The sequence below is a fragment of the Pseudonaja textilis genome, chromosome Z, assembly GCF_049901715.1.
Source record: "Pseudonaja textilis isolate UNSWEBS1 chromosome Z, rPseTex1.2, whole genome shotgun sequence".
Lineage (NCBI taxonomy): Eukaryota > Metazoa > Chordata > Lepidosauria > Squamata > Elapidae > Pseudonaja > Pseudonaja textilis.
In genome coordinates, this window is record NC_142008.1 from 63,947,645 (window position 1) to 63,971,837 (window position 24,193).

Below are 24,193 nucleotides of genomic sequence, written 5' to 3' on the forward strand. Positions count from 1 at the left end.
AAGGTTGCTTTGTAGAGTAGCAGTATTGTCAGTTTTACGTCATCAGTGAAGAGGGACGCAGTTGCTTATAATATGATCACAAAGGTCTTCTTCTTCTTCTTCTTCTTCTTTTTCTTCAGCGTTTGTCTCAGCGCTCGGGCGAGGTCCGCTAATGTCCTTGAGTACTGCTTCCACACCTCTCTGTCTGCCACGTGTGTCGGGTCTGCCTTCGCGATCTCTAGATCGGCCTTGATCGTGTCCATCCAGCGTTGTTTAGGTCTACCACGTGGTCTCGCTCCTCCGACAGTCACCTTCATTACAGATTTGATGATGGATTCTTCCTTGGCGCGGCTCACGTGGCGAACCATCGTAGCGGGACTGCCTCATGACCGTGGGGATGGGCACGACGTTGAACCGTCTACGCACTTCCCGTTCCTGGCGCGATCGAGTAGGGTGAGGCCTACCGACCATCGGAGCATTCGCATCTCCATTATCTGGAGTCTGCTTTCGACTTCTTTGGTGGTCGGCCAGCACTCTGCGCCGTATATGGCCACGGGCGCACCACAGAGTTATAGATTTTCGCCTTCAGGCGCGCCGGCATCTTCTTGTCACAGAGGGCGCCCGTGACGGACTTCCATTTGCCCCACGCTGCATTGATCCTGGCTGCCACCTCAGTTTGTAGTAGGCCTTCTTCCCCAGAGTAGTTCCCAGGTACTTGAAGGTGGAGGTGCGCGGTAGCTCCTGCCCGTTCACGTGGATGGAGCCTGTCATTTCATTGTCAGTGGTCAGGTATTCGGACTTCTTTAGGTTCAGCCAGAGCCGAACTGCTCGAGGCGGTCGTGCCACTGTTGGACTCGGTGCTCTAGTTCAGCCTTGCACAGGTTGGCCAGGAACACATCATCGGCGTAGAGCAGCGTCCATGGGGCGGGCGTGTACAGGTCGTGTGTAATTGTGTCCATCACCAGAATGAACAGCAGTGGTGAGAGAGCAGAGCCCTGGTGTCGCCGACGGTAATATTAAACTCCTCTGATATCCCAGCTGCCGCTTTTACACGGCTTTTGTGACATCTGTATAGGAGTTGGACCCATTGTACGAGCAGCTCAGGCACGCCGTGGTCTCGCAGTGCGTACCAGATGAGATCGTGCGGGACTCGGTCGAAGGCCTTTTCCAAGTCTAGGAAGGCGGTGTGGGCGGGATTTTCTTTCTCTGTGAGCCTCCATCAGCATCCGCACACCGAAGATGGCGTCGGTGGTGCCGCAGTTCTTGATGAATCCAGCCTGGTTGGCGCTGATGTCGACGGTGTCCCGAATCGCTTATCAGGGACGCGTTCAAAGATCTTCATAGTGTGTGACAGTAACCTGACCGGTCTGTAGTTGGAGCAGTCCGCTGGGCTGCCCTTTCCCTTCCAGATCGGAACAGTGGTGCTGCGGTACCAGTCGTGTGGCACTTTTCCCGTGGAGGCGATGTTGTTGAACAGCTCGCACAGCCACAATGCCGAGCCCGGTGGTGCCTTTTTCCAGAAGTCGGCAGGGATGTCGTCTGGTCCTGTTGCCTTACCGTTTTTCATGGCCTTGATGGCGTCGGCGACCTCGCTGGCATAAATGCCTGAGACTGGGCCTTCAACTGGGTCACCTCGCGGGGTTCGTGGGTGTGGGAACTCCTCGGTGGAGATCTTCTCGAAGTATTGCCGCCACCTCTCGCAGCGTCTCTGGGGTTGACGATCAAATTTCCCCTTTCGTCGTTGATCCCATGAAACTGGTCAATGTCCAGGGTCTTCCTGTGTCTGCTTTTGGCTAGGCGGTAGATCTCATTCTCGCCTTCTCGCGTGTTCAGCTTCTCGTAGATGTCATCGTAGTGGGAGCTTCTGGCTGTCGCTACTGCTTTCTTGGCTGCCTTTTTGGCCGCCTTGTATCGCAGAGCTTCTCGCTGGTCTTGTCCTGAAGAAAGGCCTTGTAGAGCCGTTTCTTCAGGTGTACGGCATCTTGTACTTCCGGTGTCCAGAGCCATGTATCTCGTTCGATGCGTCTCCGTCCTGGCTTGGTGCAACCAAGCTGTTGGCAACCGGCAGTGTGAACAGTGCTCTTCAGCATGGACCACGCTTCCTGTGGCCCGTCGACCATCTGCGGGAACTGCTCCGGTTTGATGAGGGGTCCCGCCATCTTCTTCTGGTTCCACCACTTGATTCGTGGCTGGTCTGCATTTCTTTTGTCAATCCTGGTCTTGGGCTTGCTGATCCTGATCTTCGCCATCAGCGGCCTGTGCTGACTGCTCGATTAAATGCAGGGACGCCTTGGCGTTGAGCACGTTTTTAGCGGCTCTTCGTAAATGCGATGATGTAGTCGATCTGTGTGTGGTGGCTCCCGTTTCTGCTATGGTAGGTGAGGAGTTGAGATTCTCGCCTAATGAAGCAGGTATTCGTGATGGTCATATCATGGGAGTCGGCAAAGTCCAGGATCCTCTGGCCATTCTCATTCGTATCGCCTGTGCCGTGCCCACCGTGGCACTGGTGTCCGTTTTGTCCGCCCTACATGACCATTCAGGTCGCCGAGATGATGATGTCGTCTTCGTGTGGGATCTGCCTGAGTTGGATGTCGAGCAGTTCCCAGAAGGTATCCTTCTCCTCCTCGTGACATCCGGTCTGAGGGCGTGGCGGACAAGATGTGTGGCGCTGCCTCTCGGTTGCTCGACGATTATCATCAGTCGTTCTGTGAGGCGCTTAACTTCTGCGACGGAACTTTGCCAGCTTGGACTGACAACCACAGCTACACCGCCGTGGTTTTCCTTACAGCTGGTGTATATGATCTTGTAGCCGTCTATAGTCGTAGCCTTGTTGCCCTTCCAGCGAGTTTCCTGGAGGCAGCAGATGTCCAGCTTCCTGTCCCGCATGGCCCTGGCGATCTCGGTCGGCGTCCAGTCAGCGAATCCACGTTCCAGGTGGCCACCTTGAGCGTCTGGCAGTCCTCTGTTCCCGCTTGCGTTTTTCACACGGCCGTGCTTTCGCGTGGACCATTTCGTTGATTTTGGCGCAGGCCAATGGTCTCCTGCGCCCGTCGGTTCCCGAACGGTAGCATTGGACGTGTGTTTTGTAGTGGGCGTTTCCATCATGTTGATGCGGCATTTGAGTACTCCAGCCGGCCTGTCGCGTGGGCCTGTCGTCGGAGGGTCTGCTCTCAGTTACGGTCAGCGTTTGACGGCTTCGCGCATCCAGGGGACACCACTTGGAGGTGGCAGACCGCTCGTCCCCGATCACAAAGGTCATTTATGTAAATTAGAAAAAGAGTGGGCCTAGAATGCTGCCTTGGGAGACACCGCTGTTAACTGGTGCAGGTTTCATAGGGCACTCCTTATTTTGACTATTTGTTGCCTGTTTGACAGGAATGCAGCTATTCATTTGTGTAGTAATCCAGAAATGCCACAAGAGCATAGTTTTAACAGTAGTTTGTCATGTACCACTGAATCAAAGGCTTTGCAGAAGTCTATGTAAATTGCATCTATTGCTTTACCCTGGTTGAGTTGTATAGTCCAAATGTTTCTGCAATGTAGGGATTACAGGACAATTTTTTCCTGAAACCAAACTGTTTGTTAGAGAGTAGGTTGTTTGTCTCTCAGTGGAGGGTAATGAATTGGTTGATGATTGATTCCATGACTTTGCAGGTGACACAACATAATGAGATTGGTCTGTAATTTTCAATTTGGCTGGGGTCTCCCTTTTTGAAGATAGGAATAACTGTGGCTAATGACCATAGATCAGGTAAAGAGTTGGTTCTAAAAGGTAGCTCGTAGATTGTGCTTAATGGTTTGGCTATGGCAGTGGAAAGTTTTTTTTAACAAGAAGGTGCATACTCCATCAGGGCCAATAGATAGAGATGGTTTTAGTTTGCGGAGTGCCTTTTCAATGTTATCTTCTGTAAAATCAATATGCAATATCATTGCAATTAGTTGTGGTATAATTAGGAAATGTGGGGCATGCTATATATATTGCTCATTGCTATATGCTGTTGACATAGTTAACTTGTAATTTCTTTCCCATAAGTTTTGCAAATTATCCAGTTCTATAGTGTACCCAATTCCCGCCCCCCACATATTATTATAGTTTCCTTTACAATTTCTTCTTCCATTTTAAAATTCAATAGATAATTATAATTTTTTTAATCATTTTTTCATCTCTCCCTAGTAATATCTTATCCAGTCCTTGTGGTTCACTATAGAGTGTATATAAGTCTGTATCTTTCTTATATCTCATTTGAATTTTCATATAGGGCTACCAGTCCAAATCAATTCCCTGATTTTTTAGTTCCCGTTTTGTTTTTAGGTTCCCCTGTTCATTTAGTATATCTTTATATCTTACTATTTTATCCAGATCTAAAACGTTAGGATATATTAGTGCTTCTATTGTGGATAGCCAGACTTGTATTTTCATATAATGATTCCATTTAATTTTATCCCATACTAACAACAGAGTGTTTCTAACATAGTGTCTTTGGAAGTATTTCTGTAGTTTATTTTTCCCATACCATAGCATGCCATCCCAATTGTAGGTCATGCCCTTCTATCATCAATATCCTTTTATTCTTCAGGTTTATCCACTCTTTTAACCATGTAAGCACTGAAGCCCAAATCCTCCCTTGTTTTTAGTGTCTTGTAACATTTTCAACTTGATTCTTGGTTTTTTGCCTTGTCAGATAAATTTTATTATCAGTCTATTTAAGTCTTCAAAAAAAGGTTTTCCCTATTTTTATTAGAATTACTTGGAATAAAATTAGAATTTTCAGTAGGATATTCATTTTAATTGTTGCTATTCTTCCAATCAGCGACAGTTGTACATTTTTCCATTTATCCAAATCTATCTTTATTTGCTGTATTAATTTGATATAATTGTCTTCTTTGATAGATATACATCTTGCTGTCAGTCAGATTCCCAGATATTTAACTTTTTTAGTTATTTGCATATCCAGCTTTTCAATCAATTCAATTTTCTGTTTGTTTGTAAGGTTCTTTGTCAGAATCTTGGTCTTTTCCTTGTTTATTTTAAGTCCTGCCACAGCACTGAATTCTTCTATTTTTTAATTAATTTGGGTCCGGTTTCCAGGGGTTCCTCCTGGATAAATACTAAGTCTGCAAATAAATACTAATTCTGATAAATTCTTCAAATGCTTGTACTTTATATTGTTCTTTTAAAAAAATACTTCAGGCCTTTTATTTCCTGGTCTTATCTAGTCTGTCTGAGTAGGACTTCTAGGGTTAATATAAATAATAGTGGGAATAATGGATAGCTTTGTCTTGTGCTCTTATTTATGTTTAACTTTTCTGTTATTTCTCCATTTACTATCACATTTGTCATTTGGTTGGAGTATATTGCTTGAATCATCTTTACAAAATTTCCTCCAAAGTTCATGTTTTTCAATTGTAGTATCATAAACTGCCAGTTCATGTTGTCAAAGGCTTTTTGTGCATCCAAGAAGATCAGTGCTAGTTGTTTTTTGGGATGGTAGTATTCATAGTATTCCAGTATATTCATAATAATCCTCGTTATTTTTCAATTGTCTTTTGGGTAAAAAAAGCCATTCTGGTCAGAATATATGAATTCATTTTAAAATCCTTTTAATCTTTATGAAATTATAGAGGCAAATATTTTGTAATCAACATTTAATAGTGATATTGGTCTGTAATTTTTTATCTGTTGATGGTCCGTATCTTCTTTGTGTATGCTTCTGTCCATGTTTTAGGGAGTTTGGCCTTTAATAACGCTTCATTGTAGACCTCCAGCAGAGATGGTCTTAATGATTCTTGTATATTTTTATAAAGTTCTGTGGAGATTCCGTCTGGTCCTGATGTTTTTATTGTTTTTTTTTAATTGCTTCCATTATTTCTGTTGTCATTATTCTTTCATTTAGCATTGCTCTCGTTGTGCCTGATATATTGTTTAGGCCATCTTTTTCCAAATATTGTTTAGTGGTATCTTCTGATATATTTTCTTGTCTATACAGTTTCCTAAAGAATTCCTGGGTTATTTTCTTTTTTTCTTCATTCTAATATTGTAGGTTTCCCTTTTTATCTTGCAATTGGTGTATCATTTTCCTCTCTTTTTCTTTTTTAGCTTGTATGGTAGCCATCTATCTGGCTTATTTGTGTGTTCAAAAAAGTTTTGTTTCGTCATTTTAAGTTTTTGTGCCATATCATCTTGCACTATTAAATTCAATGTATGTTTTATTAAGTCCTTTTTCTCTCATCTTTTTTTTTGTGGGTCTTTCTGCAATTCTGTCTCTAATCTTTTTAAGCTTCTCTTATAGTATATTTTGCTGTTTTTTCTTTTCTGTATTTCTTCTTGCTATATATGTTATCGCTAGTCCCCTCATGTATGCTTTTGCTGTATCCCAGACATTTTGCAGAGATGTATCTTCTTTTCTATTTTCTTTAAAGAAGAATTTTATTTCCTTTTCCACCATTTGTGTAAACTCCTTCTCCTTTAGGATGGCTTGATTCATTGTCCATCTCATTTTCTCCTTTTATCCTTTCCATATAACTTTTATGGGGTTGTGGTCTGCCCATATATTTTTTGTTATATCTACCTCTTGTATGTCTGTTCTCATTCCTGCTGTCATCCATACCATGTCTATTCTTGGCCAGGATGGATGTCTATTCGAATAGAATGTGTATTGATTTGTTTTTGAGTTCAACTCTCTCCATGCATCCTGCAAGCCTAATTCTTGTGTCATCTTGAAGAAAATTTTTGGAAGTATTCTCACTTTTTTATTTCTTTTGCTGCTACTGTAATCTTTTTTAGCATCCACAATTGCGTTGAAGTCCCCTATTAAACATATATTTTCATAGTCTATTTCTATTATCTTTTTGTAAAATCTTTTGTAAAACTCTTCCTGCTTGTTATTTGGGACATATATTGTAATGAGAAGGATTTGTTTCTGATTTATTAATATCTCTGCCATTAGTATTCTTCCTTCTTCATCTGAGTAAATCTGTTTAGATTTGAGTGATTCTCTAATGTATAATGCTATTCTTCTCTTCTTTTGATATATCAGTGATGAGTACAGTTTCCTAATTTTGCGGTGTTCTAATAGGTTGCCATGTTTTTTTAATGTGTACTTCTTGAAGGCATATTATATCCAATTTTAATCTTTGTAGTTTTGTAAATATTTGTTTTCTTTTTGCGGGGGAGTTCGATCCATTTATAGTAACAGATAGCATCTTAACTTCCTCATCCATCTTTTCACTTATATATAGATCTTGCCCTTCTGGTTGTCTTCTCTCTGTGTGTCCTTTTGTTCTTACAACTTCTTGTTCTGTACACTCCTTTTCCGCCCTCACTCTTTCTTCTAGTTCTAAAGCTTTTTCCTCTGTTTGCAATTCATCTTGATTTTTACTTTCTACCTCTTCTCTACTTTCCTGGTCTACATTTGTCATAAAATGGTGTTCAAAAAATTTGTATGCTTAGTCTAGGGTGTCCACCTAATTTTTTTCTCCTGGCAGGAGATCACAATTCCTTCTGGTATTAACCATCTGAATGTCACATTGTATTTTATCAATTGTGTGGTCAAAAATTGACACTGTCTCCTCTGCTCTCTGACTGGATTTCTCTCCCTTTGTATTTCATGGATTCATCTCTTGTTCTTTTGTATACTTCATCCCTCACAATCTTTTTGGTGAATCTCATGTGTACCTCTTTCGGTAATTTGTGCCTTCTTGCATAGTTTATGTGAATTCCGAAGACTTCGGCTATGTCTCTTTGTACATCATGCTTATTTTTCTGTAATACTTCTGCCAGCAGATCTGTCATCACCCTACCTAGGTCTTCATCTTTCTCTTCAACAATGTTCTGGAATCTCAGATAAAAAGCAGCCTTTTCCATTTCCAGAAAAATTGTTGTCTCTTCTAAATCTGTATTAGCCGAGAATAGTTTTTGATTCATTTCCAGCCCTTACTTCTATTTTCTGTATCCTCTGCTCATTCTTCATTATCATTTGCTGGATGTTCCCTATCTTTTAACCCATCTTATGTATATCCCCTTTCATCTCCTCCATATCACATCATGATTTTTGGACATGGCTTCCTGAGGTTTAGGCTTCTTGTATCGATAGTAACATCGCTTGCATGTTCTTAATAGAGCTTGACTTCTCCAGGTCTAGCATGGTTTCTATTGATCATTGATTGGAAGAAGATGAAGGTGCAATGAAGTTTTCTTTCCTATCTTTGATATGTTTTATGTGCTTGTCATCTCTAATGATTAAAAAGCATTACTCCAAAATTGCAAACACATTAAATATTTTTACACTGCTAGAAATTTTTCCCCACACCCCCTGGTGTATCTTGTTCAACACTCTATTATTATAACAGTAAAGATCAGCCCAATACTCAATAGAGTATATAGACTATATCCAGGGGTGGGATTCTGCCAGTTCACACCTATTCAGTAGAACCGGTTGTTAACATTCGAAGCAATTCAGATATCCAGTTACAAAGGAATGGAATTGTTCCCATCCCCCAAAGTCCAGAAGACTCTTCCAATTAAAAGTTCTGAATATGATCATGTGGGCATCTTCAGGTGGTGATGAGGCCTCTGTCCGTTGACCTTGACATATTTTGATAAAACTTCGCAGCTGCGCAAAAAAGGATAGAAGCTAGCAAGGAAATGGAAAGTTGAAGAGAAGAATTCATACACCCCCTCCTTTTGCTTACCCACAGTAAAGAAATGCAAAACACTTCCAGCTCTCTTCCCCCCTCAATTACCCCTCCCCCCGTTGCTAATGACAGCCGAAAGAATTAAGCCTGGCAGTAGAGAAGATACAGCAGATAGGATATGAGAGAGATAAATGAGATAGATAGCAGCTAGGGTAGCCGAAGAGATCTTGAGGCTGACACTGCCTCTCCATTAACCCTTATTACATTCTTGGCAGGTCTAGACTTCCTGTCTCAGGAACTTCTCTGGAGTTATTTTTCCCTCCTTTGCTGGTACTTTGCTTGTGTGGAGTGACCATTCAAAGTTACAGTGGCACTGAAAAAAGTGACTTATGACCATTTTTCACACTTATGACCGTTGCAGCATCCCCACAGTCATGAAAGGCCAGGCAAGGAGATGCATGCCTTGATGTAAGTGATATTGAATTGGCCATGCCCAGCCAATAACATGACCACCAAGCCATGTCCACCCAGTCACATGACCGCCATGCCCACCAACTAAGCCACGCCCACAGAACCGGTTGTTAAAAAATTTGAATCCCACCCCTGACTATATTGGCTATTTATATATATCTTTTAGTCTAAACAATTAATAATTGAAAATTAATAATAATTAGTGAAGGTTAATACTTCTATAAGTTCTATTGATTTTTCATAAATCTTAAGTGTAGGCATTTCTTCCAACTCTCCTTTCTTCACCACTCAAGTTTGTAATCAACACAAAATTTGTCCTCACTGTTGTTGATATCATTCTTTCAATAGTCTTTTTGCAGGTTAAGATTTATAATCCACAAAGGCCCCCAAACCCATCAGGTCCCTAAAAATGTTCCAAAACAACACTGGAGTGATTATACAATTTCCAAGTTCACTGAAAGTATTTCTCTTCCTTTTTACTCTTCCATATTCTCACTTCAATTATGTCCTCTAAATGTCTCAGAAGTCCTTTTGTAATGTCTATAGATATTGCATCAGTTACTTCACTTTATATGCATTCTTGTCAGTAGATGGCACTCTTACTCTTTTTAATACTGAAACCGCTTCTCCCGAAAATGAAAAAGTCAAAGAAAAGAATAAAGACAAGATAAAGTCCTACCCCAATCTTTTTTGAGTCACACTTTCCTATTACTATGCCAGGGTAAATCCATTGCAGAGAGCTAGAATTGAAAAGTTCTCACCTAGCATCTCCACATTGCTTCTTGATTCTTGCCTCTTATCTATCTGTCACAGCTTTGGATCAGCAATACTGACTGTCTTTTTTCACGTTGGCACCAAGGGGTTTCCCTTCACTCTAGCAGGAGATTGCCTTTCTCCACACTGTCTTCAGGGCTTCCCCTCTGCCTCTGCTAACCTCTCCAGGATTCACAATGCCCATTAAGGGTCACCGGACTTGAGAATTTGGATGTGAAACGGAGCCCTGTTTCTCTGTTCCACTTCTCTGTGATGTCACTACCAGAAGTCCTGTGCCACTTTCTCAAATGCATTTTTGCGCACACATGTGCTCAACCATCATTTCCACAGCCCGGTTCCTGATACAAAATGACTAAAATGAGAACAAAATTCATTTGGAAAAGAAAATTAAATATCATGTATTCACAGATAAGCAAATTGATTGCTATCACTTGCAAAGATAATAGAAGATCATATTGAACATCACTAAAAACTAAAACCAGAAATTTTGAATTGCCAAAAGGCTGGATCCAGACATTGCGCATAGACTGTGCCCATTGAAATTGGTGAGAATTAAAGTTTAGTCTTCAATAAATCAATTTTCATTAGTTTAATCATGTTAAAATAGTTTGAAGCAATAATGTGAATAGAAATACTGTAAAGAATGCTTTGGAATAGCTGTCAGTTTTGTGAGAAGGCACGAGACCAGGTGAGAAGGCAAGAGACAATGTGTTTGAATCCCACCTTAGCCATTAAATTTAGCTGGGTGTCTTCATCCATCCATTCTCTCTCACAGTGGCTGTTGTGGGGAAACTAAAAGGAGAATGATGTATTGGATATGTTTACTGTGTTATTTATAAAAATAATCAAGGTGAGATATAAACAAAAAATAAAAAAAATATATTTAATCTGATCCTAAAAAGTTTGTTTGTGTCTTTTCCTTACTTATTTTTGAACTTATGGACAAGCCACCAAGTTTATTGATTTAAACCTTCAGCATCACGTTAAAAGTACAAATTTAAAATGGCACTTTATTCAATCTGATTGAAAATAAATTCCAAATAGTTTACTTGTTTAGGTCCCAAACCATTTTAATTCTTGCATCAATAACAGTTATAGTTGTTTGAAATAACTAGTTTAATCTGTTTTGTTGTACTTTATTTTCTCATATAAAGCTATATGTCAACTCATAAAATATTTCTATGGTCTTTTTAGAGTTGCTAACAGAAAGGGAGGGGGAGCAGTGGGCAGCTTGCATTCCATAAATGTTTTCAAAGATAGTTTCTAGGTGATTGAAGTTTCTGCCGCACAAAATTCTAACTGGAGAGTATGATTGATGACTCTTGGCTATGGATGTGTCCCATTGGAGAATATGAATTATGATACACCCAGGGGGTGGGGGAAAACCAGGGTCAAGGGTGACAATGAATGATGTGTCTCAGAGTCGGCTACACCCAGGCAGTGCCGGCATGTTTACTCCTAATTAATCTTCTTTAAGTTTTGGAAGTTCAGCTCAAATCTCATGATTTAAATGGGGGTAACTGCTGGAGCCCTGACACTATAATTAGCAAATATTATATATTTGAAGACTAATGCCTTAGTAAAGGAGAAAACAAAATTCATATGGGACATTCATATATGTGCATTTCTGAAAAAAGTTAAGGTAATCTTTAGATAATTATGGTATTCTTGGAGTATGGAAGGAATGAATTATATTCAGCAAAGATACACCTGATCTTGGTATTCAAGTAAGTTGTTGGAATTCAAGTAATATAGCTTTGTTTCTTACATTAAGACTTGAACTGAACTATATGAACAAAATTATTTAAGAAATTCAAGGAAACTAAAAGGAAATTTGCTTTAGATTCAAAATGGGAATTCATATGTTTAATCCATGGTTTCTAATGCATAAGGACAAACAGAAATGCAGGAGGTAATGTTCTGTTATACTTAGTTGTTAATAGGATGATGAAAAATTGCTTTGGGTAATGCAGTGTTTTCAAAATACATAATATAGAAATTAATAGCAAGGTACTGAGTTTGAGCTGAACCATTAAGAGATTCTTTCATTCCCTCCCCCTTTTTTTTTCTTTATTTCAGAGACTAAGTAAACAGTACTGGAGGCTGTAGCCTGCATTTGTAACATCATTGTAAAGTTGAACTTTTACAAATGTTGTGCATAAAATTGAAGAATAAAATTTTAGAATAATTAAGTATTTTTAGCATCTGTGTAGCAACAATACCTGGAAACTCTGTTATAATTAGTTATAATATAAATAAGCTGAGCTATCCTTTTCTGACTAATGTGTACTCCCCAAATTTAGCAAAATGAAACTTCTCAAAACTTGTTTCATAATGCATTCAAATTGTATTGAATGATGTGCTTAGTTATACATTTCAAAATAAATATTGAAATAACAATGTGTGTATCTTTTATAAGATGTATATTCTGGATGGAATGGAATAGTGAATGATTATGTATAAAAGCAACATAAATCAGAAATAGTTTCTTTCTGCCTGAGCATTTTATTTTATACATTTTTCTTGGTGAAAAGTATGATACCAGTAAACTGGGGTTGAACTCTTTGCTTTGGCAACTGCAGTGGAAAGTTATTTCTGTTTTGATCTTTGTTTTTATAGCCATCTAGAAATAATTATATAAGACAGATTGTCATATAAGTCCAATAAATAAATAAGTGCCTGAGAAACAACTTAAAATATTTTTAAGTTTCTGCCTTACAATCTGTTTATCTCCCAAATATTAAGGCATGTCAATACATATTTTAGTAACATTAACTTTTGATGCAGCCTTCTTGGTAGAAAGGAAGAAAACTAGATAGATGAGGTATATGTGATTACTGAACTTGAAAAGAAGCTTCTGGAGAAGTTGCCAAGTTTTTGTGATGCATTAGTATTGTGAATTGCTAGCCAGGAATTTATATTTGCATGCATGTCTGATAAAAATTAATTTTGCCAATGTAAATGCATAAAAAGAGTCAGTTTGGTATAGTGGTTAAACTATCAAGATAGAAATCAGGACACTAAATTCTAGTCCTACCTTAGGCACAAATTCAGATGGGTGATCTTAGACCAACCACTTTTTCTCAGCCCTAGGAAGGAGGCAATGGAAAATCACTTCTGAAATATCATTCAAAGAAAACTGCAGGGATTTCAAGCAATCTCTGAGTCAGACACAATTCAACGAAAGAAACAAATAATATACTAATTAAGTATTTCAAATTAAAACAATTGATATGTGCAGCCTAAATATTAATGTCAGCAGAATTATTTTTAGTGGATTACCATCAGCATAATTCTCAGCTTTATATATTTTGTCCAATCCTAAACATTTTTAATGAGGCAAAAATAAAATTAAAAAATCAGAGATTTGGTTTCATTAAGTTAGTATATAATGTAGAATATATAATACCATCAAAGTGCTATATATTCAGAATTAATAAAGATAGATCTCTGCTTCAAGAATTTCACAATTGAATGTGAATGTTTTTCTGGAATAAGTGACAAAGAAAAGAAAAATAATAAAATTGAGATAGGACTAAAGTAAAGAAATATCTATGTATTTTAAGTATTTAAATATCTATTTTGAGTCTGTTGGGACTTAAGAATAAGCAGATTCCATTGTTAGTTTTTATTGGGCCTAAAAAGTCCAGTTTGTAGATTGTATGATTAAAATGGTAAATTGACTGCTTATATTGGCATAGTCTCACTAAAGTCAGTAGGCTTGTGCCAATGTAAGCTGCCATAGAATGGCTGCATTAAATTAATAGTTTTGATTAACTAGTTTGTCAGAAATTAAAAGCGAACTGTTACTCTATGGACTGCACACTTGACTGGTCTCCTTCTCCATCAGTCTCAAAGAACAAGAGGTAAAATAGAGTGGCCTAGACATGATTCATCAGTTATTCTACAAGGCAGCCAAAGGATACAGGATGTGGCTCATGAACAGCATGAAATAATCCTGCTTCATGTATATAACCCATGGTATCAAAAATACACCACAGGGACTTATTCTGTACGTAATTATATTTACCCGTATTTGAATGAATCTTGTAGAGGGGGTTGATTGTTCCAGAATGTTTTGCCAGATTTTAAATGTGGAAATACTATTTCTTATAACATTATTTTGGATTTCTTAATGTTCTGTCAGTTGGAATTGAATTATATGGTTAAAATATTCAGTTAATCTTTACATTTAAAATGTAGAATTTCTTCTTCATGAAAATTCAATGAATTTCTAGTTTTTTTAGTAGCTATCTATAAGTTAATCAAAAATAAAATTATGCTAGAAACTATTTGGGGCATGAATTATTGTAATCATTTTTATTGGTTCTTGAATTGTTTATGTGTTTATTGTTGGCTGATTTATTTGTTTTATCTAGGAGTTTTGACTTTTTATTGCCATTTTTATTATTATTATATCATGGAAATTCTATTGTACTGTTTATTGATATATTAAAATCAAGTCACTAAAAGTGTCATTAATTATGGCAGACATAAAGGCACTAATTAAAGTTGCTAATTGTGGCAGATATAAATTGAATAAAAATAGCTTCATTGTATGTCTAAAAGTAAATATTTATTTATATATTTGTATTTTTATTCTAGCAAGCATTTTTAAAAGTTTTTGTTGATATTTAATTTTTTAATATAAATTACAAATGAAAATAAAGACAATAGGGAACATGGCAAATGGAAAAGGAGGAAAAAAGATGTTGAAGAAATAAAAATGGACTTTTAACTTTTTTCATTGCAGTAAATTACATAGTAAAATTATGATCTTAACTTTTTACTTAAATGTAATTAATGTGTATTAGCCATTTCTATAACAACATCCTATTCTAATCATCAAAACCCAAAGCCAAATTTTCATGTTTTTAAATTTTGAGCAGGAAATCCAGAAATGGTTCCCAAATGGAAACAAAGGTAGATAAATTTTTTTCCTTGATTAAATCAATTAATTTTTGCAATCTCTGCCAGGTCCATCACTTTTTCTATCCATTAAATCTATATATTTTATCTATCTACTATAGGAGTTGACCATATCTTTTTGTTTTTCCACATATAAAATTCTCGCTGCAGTTACCATATATAATAACTAAGTTCCAACTCCAGCTTGCATTATTGTCTGATACAGAATTTTGATCATAAGTGCATTTGTTGGTCAGGTAATTATTTTTTTTGCTAATGTTTATTATTGCTTATAACTGTTAAAAAAAACTGTTGTATTTGCAAATGATTGCTTCCTGAGGTAATGATTAAATGAGGCAGGCTGTAGTTTAAATTTCAAAAATAATGTGTGATTTTAATCAAATGTTTTCTCAGATCATATCCAGTACTTTTCCAGCCTTAGATCACTGAATGGAAATTATCAAGATGTAATGTTAAGTTGTTTAGAAACTTTCTTTAGTACTGCGATTCTTTGGGAAAATATTTTTTTTATAATTAATCAGTCTTTGTATTATTTGGGTAAGTCTTTTTTAATTCCATACAGTCCTTCTTACTTTTGAGACCATTAAACAATTCAGCTTTAAAGAACCAAAATCAAAGCAATATTCCATTATGGCTCTATTATGCTATTTTTTTTTTCTTAGATTTGTTTCAGATATATAATTGCTTTCCTGTTAAACATTCTAAAATCTAGTAACAGCTTTTTATTTTTTTAAAAAAGAGAGATGTTTTAAAAGGAAGGTTTGTGTTTAACCAAATATAGTTTTTTAATACTATTTATTATCTTAATGATATGTGATTACAAACATTCAACAAATACTATTTTTCTGTAAGTTGTAGCATACATCAAGATGTGCATATTATACATTTGACTTAAATGTTATGAAAGGTAGAATTCTCCTATTCTCACACTGTTTCTGTGTTTTTGAAATATAAACAGAGCACATTATTTTTACTCAAAAGCATATAGATCAAGGTTAAATATGTTTTTAAAAACTTTTCACAATATAATGTGTTATGATTAATTTAAAAGAACGGGTCTATTCCAACACATACATATTCCCAGCCTTGAAAATGTAGGTGAAAAGTCCACTATTAGCTGAGTTTCATATCTGCCTAATTAATTGTGAATATAGTACCATGGGAGATTATTTCTTACACAAAGCACAGTTTTCGTAAAGATATCATGGTCAAACATTGCATTTAGAGCAGGGGTCCCCAACCTTTTTTGTACCAGGGACCAGTTTCACAAGTATTAATTCTTTGCGGCCTGGTACAAAATGATCCACGGACCGGGTCCGGCATCAGCACACATGACCAAGGCAAGGCAAGCCGAGTGACCGGCCAGGCAGCCATCCCCTGCTTCTCCCCGCCACCTTCAACTCCTCCTTTGTACCTTCTCGTGGTTGATGGGCTTTTCGGGCTCTTTCTTAATCTCCTCCTGAGTAAAGCAAGACTCCACTGCCATTGGGATGGCTCTTCGTTCGAAGCCGCCCCCCCTTCGATGAAACTAAGGCGCGAGGATTCCTTCAGCACCCAAACGCCGCTTTCCAACTGACGACCGACAAGCTCACCTGGAAGCACTTTCTCAAGCGCCGTCGAAACAAGATGGTAGCGCCCAAGTACCGGCAGCCCGGTACAAAATGATCCACGGACCGGTACCAGTCCAGGGCCCAGTGGTTGGGGACCCCTGATTTAGAGGGTCTCTGATACTATCTCAGTATGGTTGTTTTCTTGCAGTCATTTCAACACCCAAACTAGTTAACATTTTCAGTAATAATAAGGAGTGGGGTTTGCTCTCAGTGTTGGTGAGGGTAAACTTAGAGCTTTGATTAGGCTGTTTACTGTTAATTTGTTTGGCAGTTCCCTGATTATTGGTCTGATGTTAATTTTGGAATTAATCTATTCTCATCTGAGTGCTGATTTCGAATAGGGAGGTATTTTGATCTTTTTGTTCCTTTTTGATTTCTTAATAGACTATTCTGCATCACATGTAGATACTGCTTATACTGCATCTGTGTCTATTGATGACTAATTTGTCCAAGTGCCAGACTGCTAGAAATTCCCTAGCTTTTTAAAATTAGTGTGATTTTAGTGGGATCAATACAACAAGCCTTGGAGAAAAGTGAATTCACAATCAAAGAGGTGGAGAAAAGAACAGAACAAACTGAAAGGAAGCTGGAGATGGTAGACCAACACTTAAAGAATGTTAGCAAAGAAATGGAAGACTCACTGGTCTATTTAGAGATGGATAAGGCTTCATCATATTGGAGATTCTAGAACATAGTGGAATCTAAAGAGGAAGATTTGGAATAGGTGATGGCCGAAATACTAGCTGAAACATGAGAGAAGGACAAAGATGATATTTTGAAAGAGATGTTTATAGAGTCAGCACGACTTATGCGAGATGTCATAAGCACCCAAAAGAAGTTCATGTAAGTTTCACGAGAAGGAAGGTCTGCGACATTATCTATAAAATAACCAGAGAAGAAGCCATTATATACAAAGGTAAAGAGGTCCAAGTTCTCAAGCAAATTCCAAGAAGGGTGAGAGAACAAAGACATGATTATAAATTCTTGGCGGTACAACTGAACCAAAAAGTTATTTTATTTAAATGGTTAGTCCCGGAAGGGGTGTTAATTATGTGAAAGAAGAAGAAAATTAAAATAGATAACCTGGAAAAAGCTCAAGAATTCTATAAACAATTAGTGGGACCAGAAGATCATAGTAGCAAAGACGAACTAGAATCTAACTCCCAAGAAGACTGAAGTCAACAAAGAAATAGAGACAGGAATCAAGGAAACAGAAAAATAACCCAACAACAACAAGAAGGAGAAGAGAGTAGGACAGTCTATCAGACACATAGAGAAACTAGAGCAACTACAAAACAAAGAGTGAGACTTAATTAGAAAATGGAAGAAGAGATGAAAATATTATCGATTAATATAAATGGCCTAAATTCAGCAATGAAAAGGAAAAGAATATTAGCGAAATTAATTAAACAGAATGCAGATATAGTATGGTTACAGGAGACCCACATTAGAAAATCAGACAAAAGATACATAAAATGTCCTAAGCTAGGGAAATTGTTTACTGCACATGCAGATTCAGGGGGAAAAAAAGTGTGTTATATGTTAAAGATAATATGAATGCAGATTTAATTCTGACAGATCCCGATGGAAGAATTCTGGTTTTACAAGTCTGGATCAATCTAAAGCCAACCTTATTAGTTGTAACTTATGCCCCCAATAAAAATCAAAAGGGAGTTTTTAAAAAATCTACATGAAAAAATAGCAAGATTAGAAAAAAAATATTTGCATTATAGGGGACTTTAATGAGATAGTATACTATCAACCATAGTTGGGGGGGGGGGGAGAAGAAGGGAGAATTACCAAAAACATGTTTAGAAATGATAGCCAAACTAAACCTGATAGACATTTGGAGGAAGCTAAACCCAGATAAAAAACAATTTACGTTCTATTCAAATCCACATCAAATGTGGACATGGATTGATATGGCTCGGATGAATGGAGAATTAGCAAATGAAATAGAAGAGACAGAAATTCTACCAAACATGTGGGCAGACCACAACTCCCTTCAGATAATTTGGAAGAGTAGAAAAAAGACAAGGAAGAGGTGGACCTTAAATACCAATTAGTAAAAGACAAAGAATTTATTAAAAGACTTAAAGAAGAACTAAACTACTTTCTGACTGAAAATAATAATAATGATACTACTATACAGAACTTATGGGATACTATGAAAGCAGTTATAAGGGGGATTACAATATTACATAACGCAAAAAGAAATAAAGAAAAATATGCTCAACAAAATAAATTACAACAAAGAATTAAGGAATTAGAAACCCAACTACAAAATACACCAATAGATGTTAGCCTGCAAAATCAGATGACGGTAACTAAACACAAACTTAGACTAATAGAAGGAAATGATCAAAAATCTGAATATAAGTAGACAGACTTATTTTGAACAGGCCAATAAACCAGGGAGATGGCTTTCTTACAGACTTAAAAAGGAAAAAGATTAAAGATTGATCTATTAACTATTAGATGAAAACGGGGATAGCCAACATGGCATAGAAAAGAAAAAAGAAATTGTATATAAATATTTTGAGGATCAATACAAAAAGGAGGAGATGGATGAGGATTTGATAAGGGATTATCTCGGAGAAGTAAAAGATAGGGTAATTGAGGAGGAAAGGAAAGAGTCTTTAACTTGGTACATTTTATCATATGTGGTGGCTATGCCCTGAGACAAGGTCATTCTGGATTCAAATTAAAAACTGGCTACAAGAAATTACTGGTTATCAGATTGAGCTCAGACCGGAAACCTTCCTTTTAGGAATTATTAAAGATAGAATACCAAAAGAAATAAAATATTTATTGTTACATATCACAACTTCGGGAGAAGCAGAGTGGCAGGACAGGAGAACGGAGGTGAAGAAGTCTGGTGCAGGCTTCGAACACCTTTTCTGGCGTCAGGAGCGATCCCCCAGGGATACATGAACCCCGGAGAGGTTCGTGTCAACGTGGAGATCCTCGAGCTGCAGAGGGGGGAAGGCAACTCCCCGACAGTGAAGAGGGAAGCTCCCGAGCTCGGTGCTAAAGAGTAAGCTGTCATTTTATGGCGGCTTCCAATCCGGTCTGCCACTTGAGTGAATAAGCAAAGCAGTGACAGCCTGCGAGTTCGAGTAACAGGAACAGAGAAACGGTTTATATCTTGGATTCTTTGAAGTCTGAAGGGAGTAGAATGACAGAAGAATGATAGCATAAATTCTTCTCTCCTGGTTGTGATAAGCACCTCTTGGAAGTCGGGTGGAGAGCGCCAGAAAAGCAATTGGGAAAATGGAAAGATTATAATGGAGAGCGAAGGAAAACACAGCTTTACCCTGTGAAGGGGAAGCTTTGGGGAAAAAGGGAGATTGCTAAAACCTGGAGATCGGAGGTCCGGAACTGGTGAGGGGCTTTATTTGATTCTTGGACCTTTCTTTTTGACTCTATTTGAGAAGAGGAGGCAATGGAGGTGAAAGAATATTGACATTGATTGAGTCTTATGAATCCTCAGATCTGAGCACAACATGACTATTACATCTACTTAATATTGGGGAGAAGATAAATTGAGCATTATATTGGACTTTGGAAGATTTGTATGTGGATTTAAAAGTTGGAAAGCAAAGAAAGAAGCAGCAGCAAGAGGAAGAAGGCAGAGGCGAACAGTAGGCTGGGAAAGACGGTTTTGGGACTGCAGATTAGTCAGCACATTTCACCATTTGCTGATTGGAAGGCTGAAAAGAAACCTCTAGCTGGAAGATGGAACTTTAGCTCATCCAATTTGCTTTCTTTATTACGTGGTACTACTTAAGTTTACTAAGTGGGTACTATTTTCTCTTTAAGATGACTTCCTTGTTGTTTGTTTGTTGATTTTCTGAAGCTGTGGTAATCTCTCTTCTACCCCTTCTCTTATTATCTTGCCCCTGCCTCCCTATTGTATCTCCTAAATACTTTACATAATTTTACTTACTGGGGGGGAGAGGAGGATACACTATTATCAAAGAGTTAAGAGTTTACTGTTGTAAGTATTAATAGTAAAAAGGGATAAACTAAATCTATTTATAAATTATTTAGACTACTTATGACATTTAAGATTAAGCCCTTAAAGTGTTAATTGATGTACTATTGCTGACCAATTTTCTTATTACATAGACTAGAATATTGTTGCAGATATCTATTTATGATATAGGGGAAAAGACTGTGGAGTGAGATATAAAATTGAAATACGTGAATAGTCTTTCAAGTACAGGACCCAAATACTGAATGGTGATTTGGGATAATATATTTAAAATTGTGCATCAACAAAAACAAATACTTAGAGAGATGACATCCACAACAACTATGGCCTTAAAAACAGGAAAGAAGGCTATCCCGACCCTATCGACTACGTTGACAGCCACCCCATCAACATCTCAAAAACTATCGAGGAGTCTTTAATAGGGAAAAGCAGCCCAATGTCCCCAATATTAATATACAAACTTCCATATTAGCCTTGCAGGAAGCTATATCTAAAATGCAAGAAATGATGATTAAAAATCACAAAGAAACTAGAGCAGATATAAGCGAATTGAAAGATGAGATGGGGAAACTGAAGGCTGAAATGAAAGCGGATATATCGAAGGTGGAGGGTAAGATAGGGTCTCTACAGCAGGCCATGGAGAGAAACGAAGTGAAAATAAAAGATATAGAGAGTAGAACAACACGCATGGAGAATAACTTTGAAAGGATGGATGAGGAATTTAAAATGTACTTAGAGAAACGGAAGACTCTCTGGTCCACCTCGAGATGGACAAAGCAATGGCGTATTTAAGATTCCAGAATGTGGCGGAAGCCAAAAATGAAGAATTGGAACATTTGATGGCAGAAATATTGGCTGAATGGCTAGGAAAGGAAAAAGATGATCTAATTAAAGAGTTTGATGAGGTATATAGGGTTAGCACAAGCTACGCCAGGCGTAACAACTGTCCAAGAGAAATTCATATCCGCTTCTCTAGGAGATGTCTGAGGATTTAATTTTGAAAATGTCTAGGGAGGAAACAATATCATATAAAGGCAGAGAAATTAGGATTTTAAAACAAATTCCAAAGAGAGTGAGGATGATAAGACAAGATTATAAATTTTTAGCTAATGATTTAAATAAAGAAGGAATCCATTTTAAATGGTTAATCCCGGAAGGGATGTTAATTACATGGAAAGAGAGGAAAATCAAAATAGAATCGATAGAACAGGCCCAAGTTTTTTCATCAACAGCTCACAGATAAGAATAGTCAACCCACCAAAGAAGAACCTAAAACAAGACCACAGGAGGTCCGATATTATCACAGAACCCAAAAGGAGCGACTTTCTCCAATTTCAGGAAGTGATAATCCACAACATGGGAGAAGAGCAAATCCGCAACAACAACAACAAGAGAACCGAATCATTACTAGGCAAAAATCTAAGCAGAAGTAGATAAATGGTGGAGGGGAAGAAGTTGCTCTCCATCAATATAAACGGATTAAATTCATTATCAAAAAGAAAAGGATATTCTCAAAACTTATTCAACATAACATGAGATATAATATGTCTTCAAGAGACACATATTTCGAAAAATGACGAAAGACATCTAATTTGTCCAAAATTAGGTAAACTTTTACAGCACCGGCCGACAAACACAAGAAAAAAGGAATTGCAATTCGTAAAACAAGATGTAAAGGCAGAATTAATCTGGTCGGATCCCGAAGGAAGAACTCTGGTTATACAGGTTTGGATAAACCACATCACATTTTTACTTGTAACAATCTATGCCCCAAATGATGACCAGGGAAATTTTTAAACACCTTCACCAAAAAATAGTAGGCTTTGAAAAAGAAACATTTGCTTGATTGGCGATTTTAACTCCATTGCAGACTACCAGAAAGACCATAGTAATATGGGGAAAAACAAGAAGGGAAAAGGGAACTTTCTGCGGCATGTAAGGAAATGTTGAGAGAGCTAAATTTAAAAGATCTATGGAGGGACGGAATCTTGAAGGAAAACAATTTACATACTATTCTAACCCACATAAGACTTGGACCAGAATAGATATGGCTTGGATGGATTTGGACTTGGCTAATGAAATAAAAGAAATCAAAATCCTACCGAATGAATGGGCTGATCATAACCCAATACAGCTAATTTGGAGAGATAGGAGACGAATAAAAAAAAGATGGAAACTAAACAACCAAATTGTAAATGAAGAAGAGTATATTAATAAACTGAAAGAGGAGCTAAACTATTTTCTAAAAGATAATAATAATGAAACAACTTCAAAACAGAACATTTGGGATACTATGAAAGCAATTATAAGAGGCACAACAATTTCCTATAATGCTATGAGAAACAAGAGAATTTATGCCCAACAAAACGTGTTACAACAACAAATCCAAGACTTAGAAATACAATTACAAAAAACCCCTAAGATCCAAGGACTACAAAATCAGTTAATACTAGCCAAACATAAGCTGAATTTAATTGAACAAGATAAAATAGAAGTTAGCTTGAGAAGGTCCAAACAAAATTATTTTGAACACGCCAATAAACCAGGAAGATGGCTATCTTATAAACTTAAAAAGAAAAAGAAAAGAGATTGATACACCAATTAATAGAGCGAGAAAGGCATCCCACAACATGAGATTGAGAAGAAAAAGGATATTATATTAAACTATTTTCAAAGATTATATAAAAAGAAGAAATCAATGAGGATAAAATAAGAACTTATCTGGAGAATACGAATGATAAAACAATAGGGAAGGAGACAAAAGAATTACTAAATAAGGATATTACATGGTCTGAGTTAAAATCTGCAATGGAAAATCAATGTAATAATAAATCCCTGGTCCAGATGGGATTCCAGTAGAATTGTATAAAGCCACAATAGATTTAGTAGGGCCTCTGATGCTGGAAGCGTTTAACGAAGTACTTTTGGCTGCCAAAATGCCAGACTCATGGAGGAGGCGTTGATTGCGTTAATTCGAAGGAGGATATGGATGCCAGATATATCAACAATTATAGACCAATCTCACTTTTAAAGCCGATTATAAATTATTTACCTCAATTATAGCGAATAGAGTAAAACAAGTTTTAAATTTATACATTCATGAAGACCAAAATGGTTTCCTTCCATTCCGCCAAATTAAAAACAATTTAAGAACCGTTATTGACGTCTTAGAATATTATGAAGCTCATCCAGAGAAACAATTTACACTCATGTTTCTAGATGCGGAGAAAGCATTCGATAACTTACATTGGCACTTTTTAATACAAAAAATCTATAACATGAATCTGGGCACTAAATTGAGAATATTATCACAACAATTTACAATACCCAACAAGCTAATATACTAATTAATGGTGAACAAACAGGCCCACTAAGCATTGAAAAGGGCGTTAGACAGGGTTGCCCTCTCTCACCCCTCTTATTTATATTTGCTTTAGAATCATTGTTAACGCGGATAAGACAAAATTCTGAAATCCAAGGAGTTAGGGTCAAAGCAGAGGAATATAAATTACAGGCGTTTGCAGGCGATATGGTTTTCTTCCTAGAGGATCCCATGGAAAAAGGACATAATCTAATAAAAGAACTAGAACAATATGGCTCAGTAGCAGGATTAAAGATTAACAGAAATAAGACGAAATTACTGACTAAAAATCTAACAGAGAACCAGAGGAAAGAATTAGAAAAAACCATGGGGATACAGGCAACAAAAAGGTCAAATATTTAGGCATATGGTTAACACCACATAGTAAATCACTCAAAGAGAATAATTATGATAAACTGTTACAGCAAATTAAGAAAG

General features: G+C 37.2%; 1 protein-coding gene across 3 annotated transcripts in view; it reads left to right on the forward strand.

Moving 5' to 3' along the window:
* BBS9 (Bardet-Biedl syndrome 9) overlaps positions 1–12,549 on the forward strand; it is a 365,750-nt gene extending 353,201 nt beyond the window's left edge. For all 3 annotated transcript variants that reach the window (XM_087917940.1, XM_087917939.1, XM_087917938.1), the window contains one exon: positions 11,938–12,549. In XM_087917940.1, coding sequence (XP_087774066.1) covers positions 11,938–11,948 — 11 coding nt within the window. In that variant the 3' untranslated portion in view covers positions 11,949–12,549. The remainder of the gene's footprint in view (positions 1–11,937) is intronic.
* Positions 12,550–24,193: the final 11,644 nt, after the last annotated feature.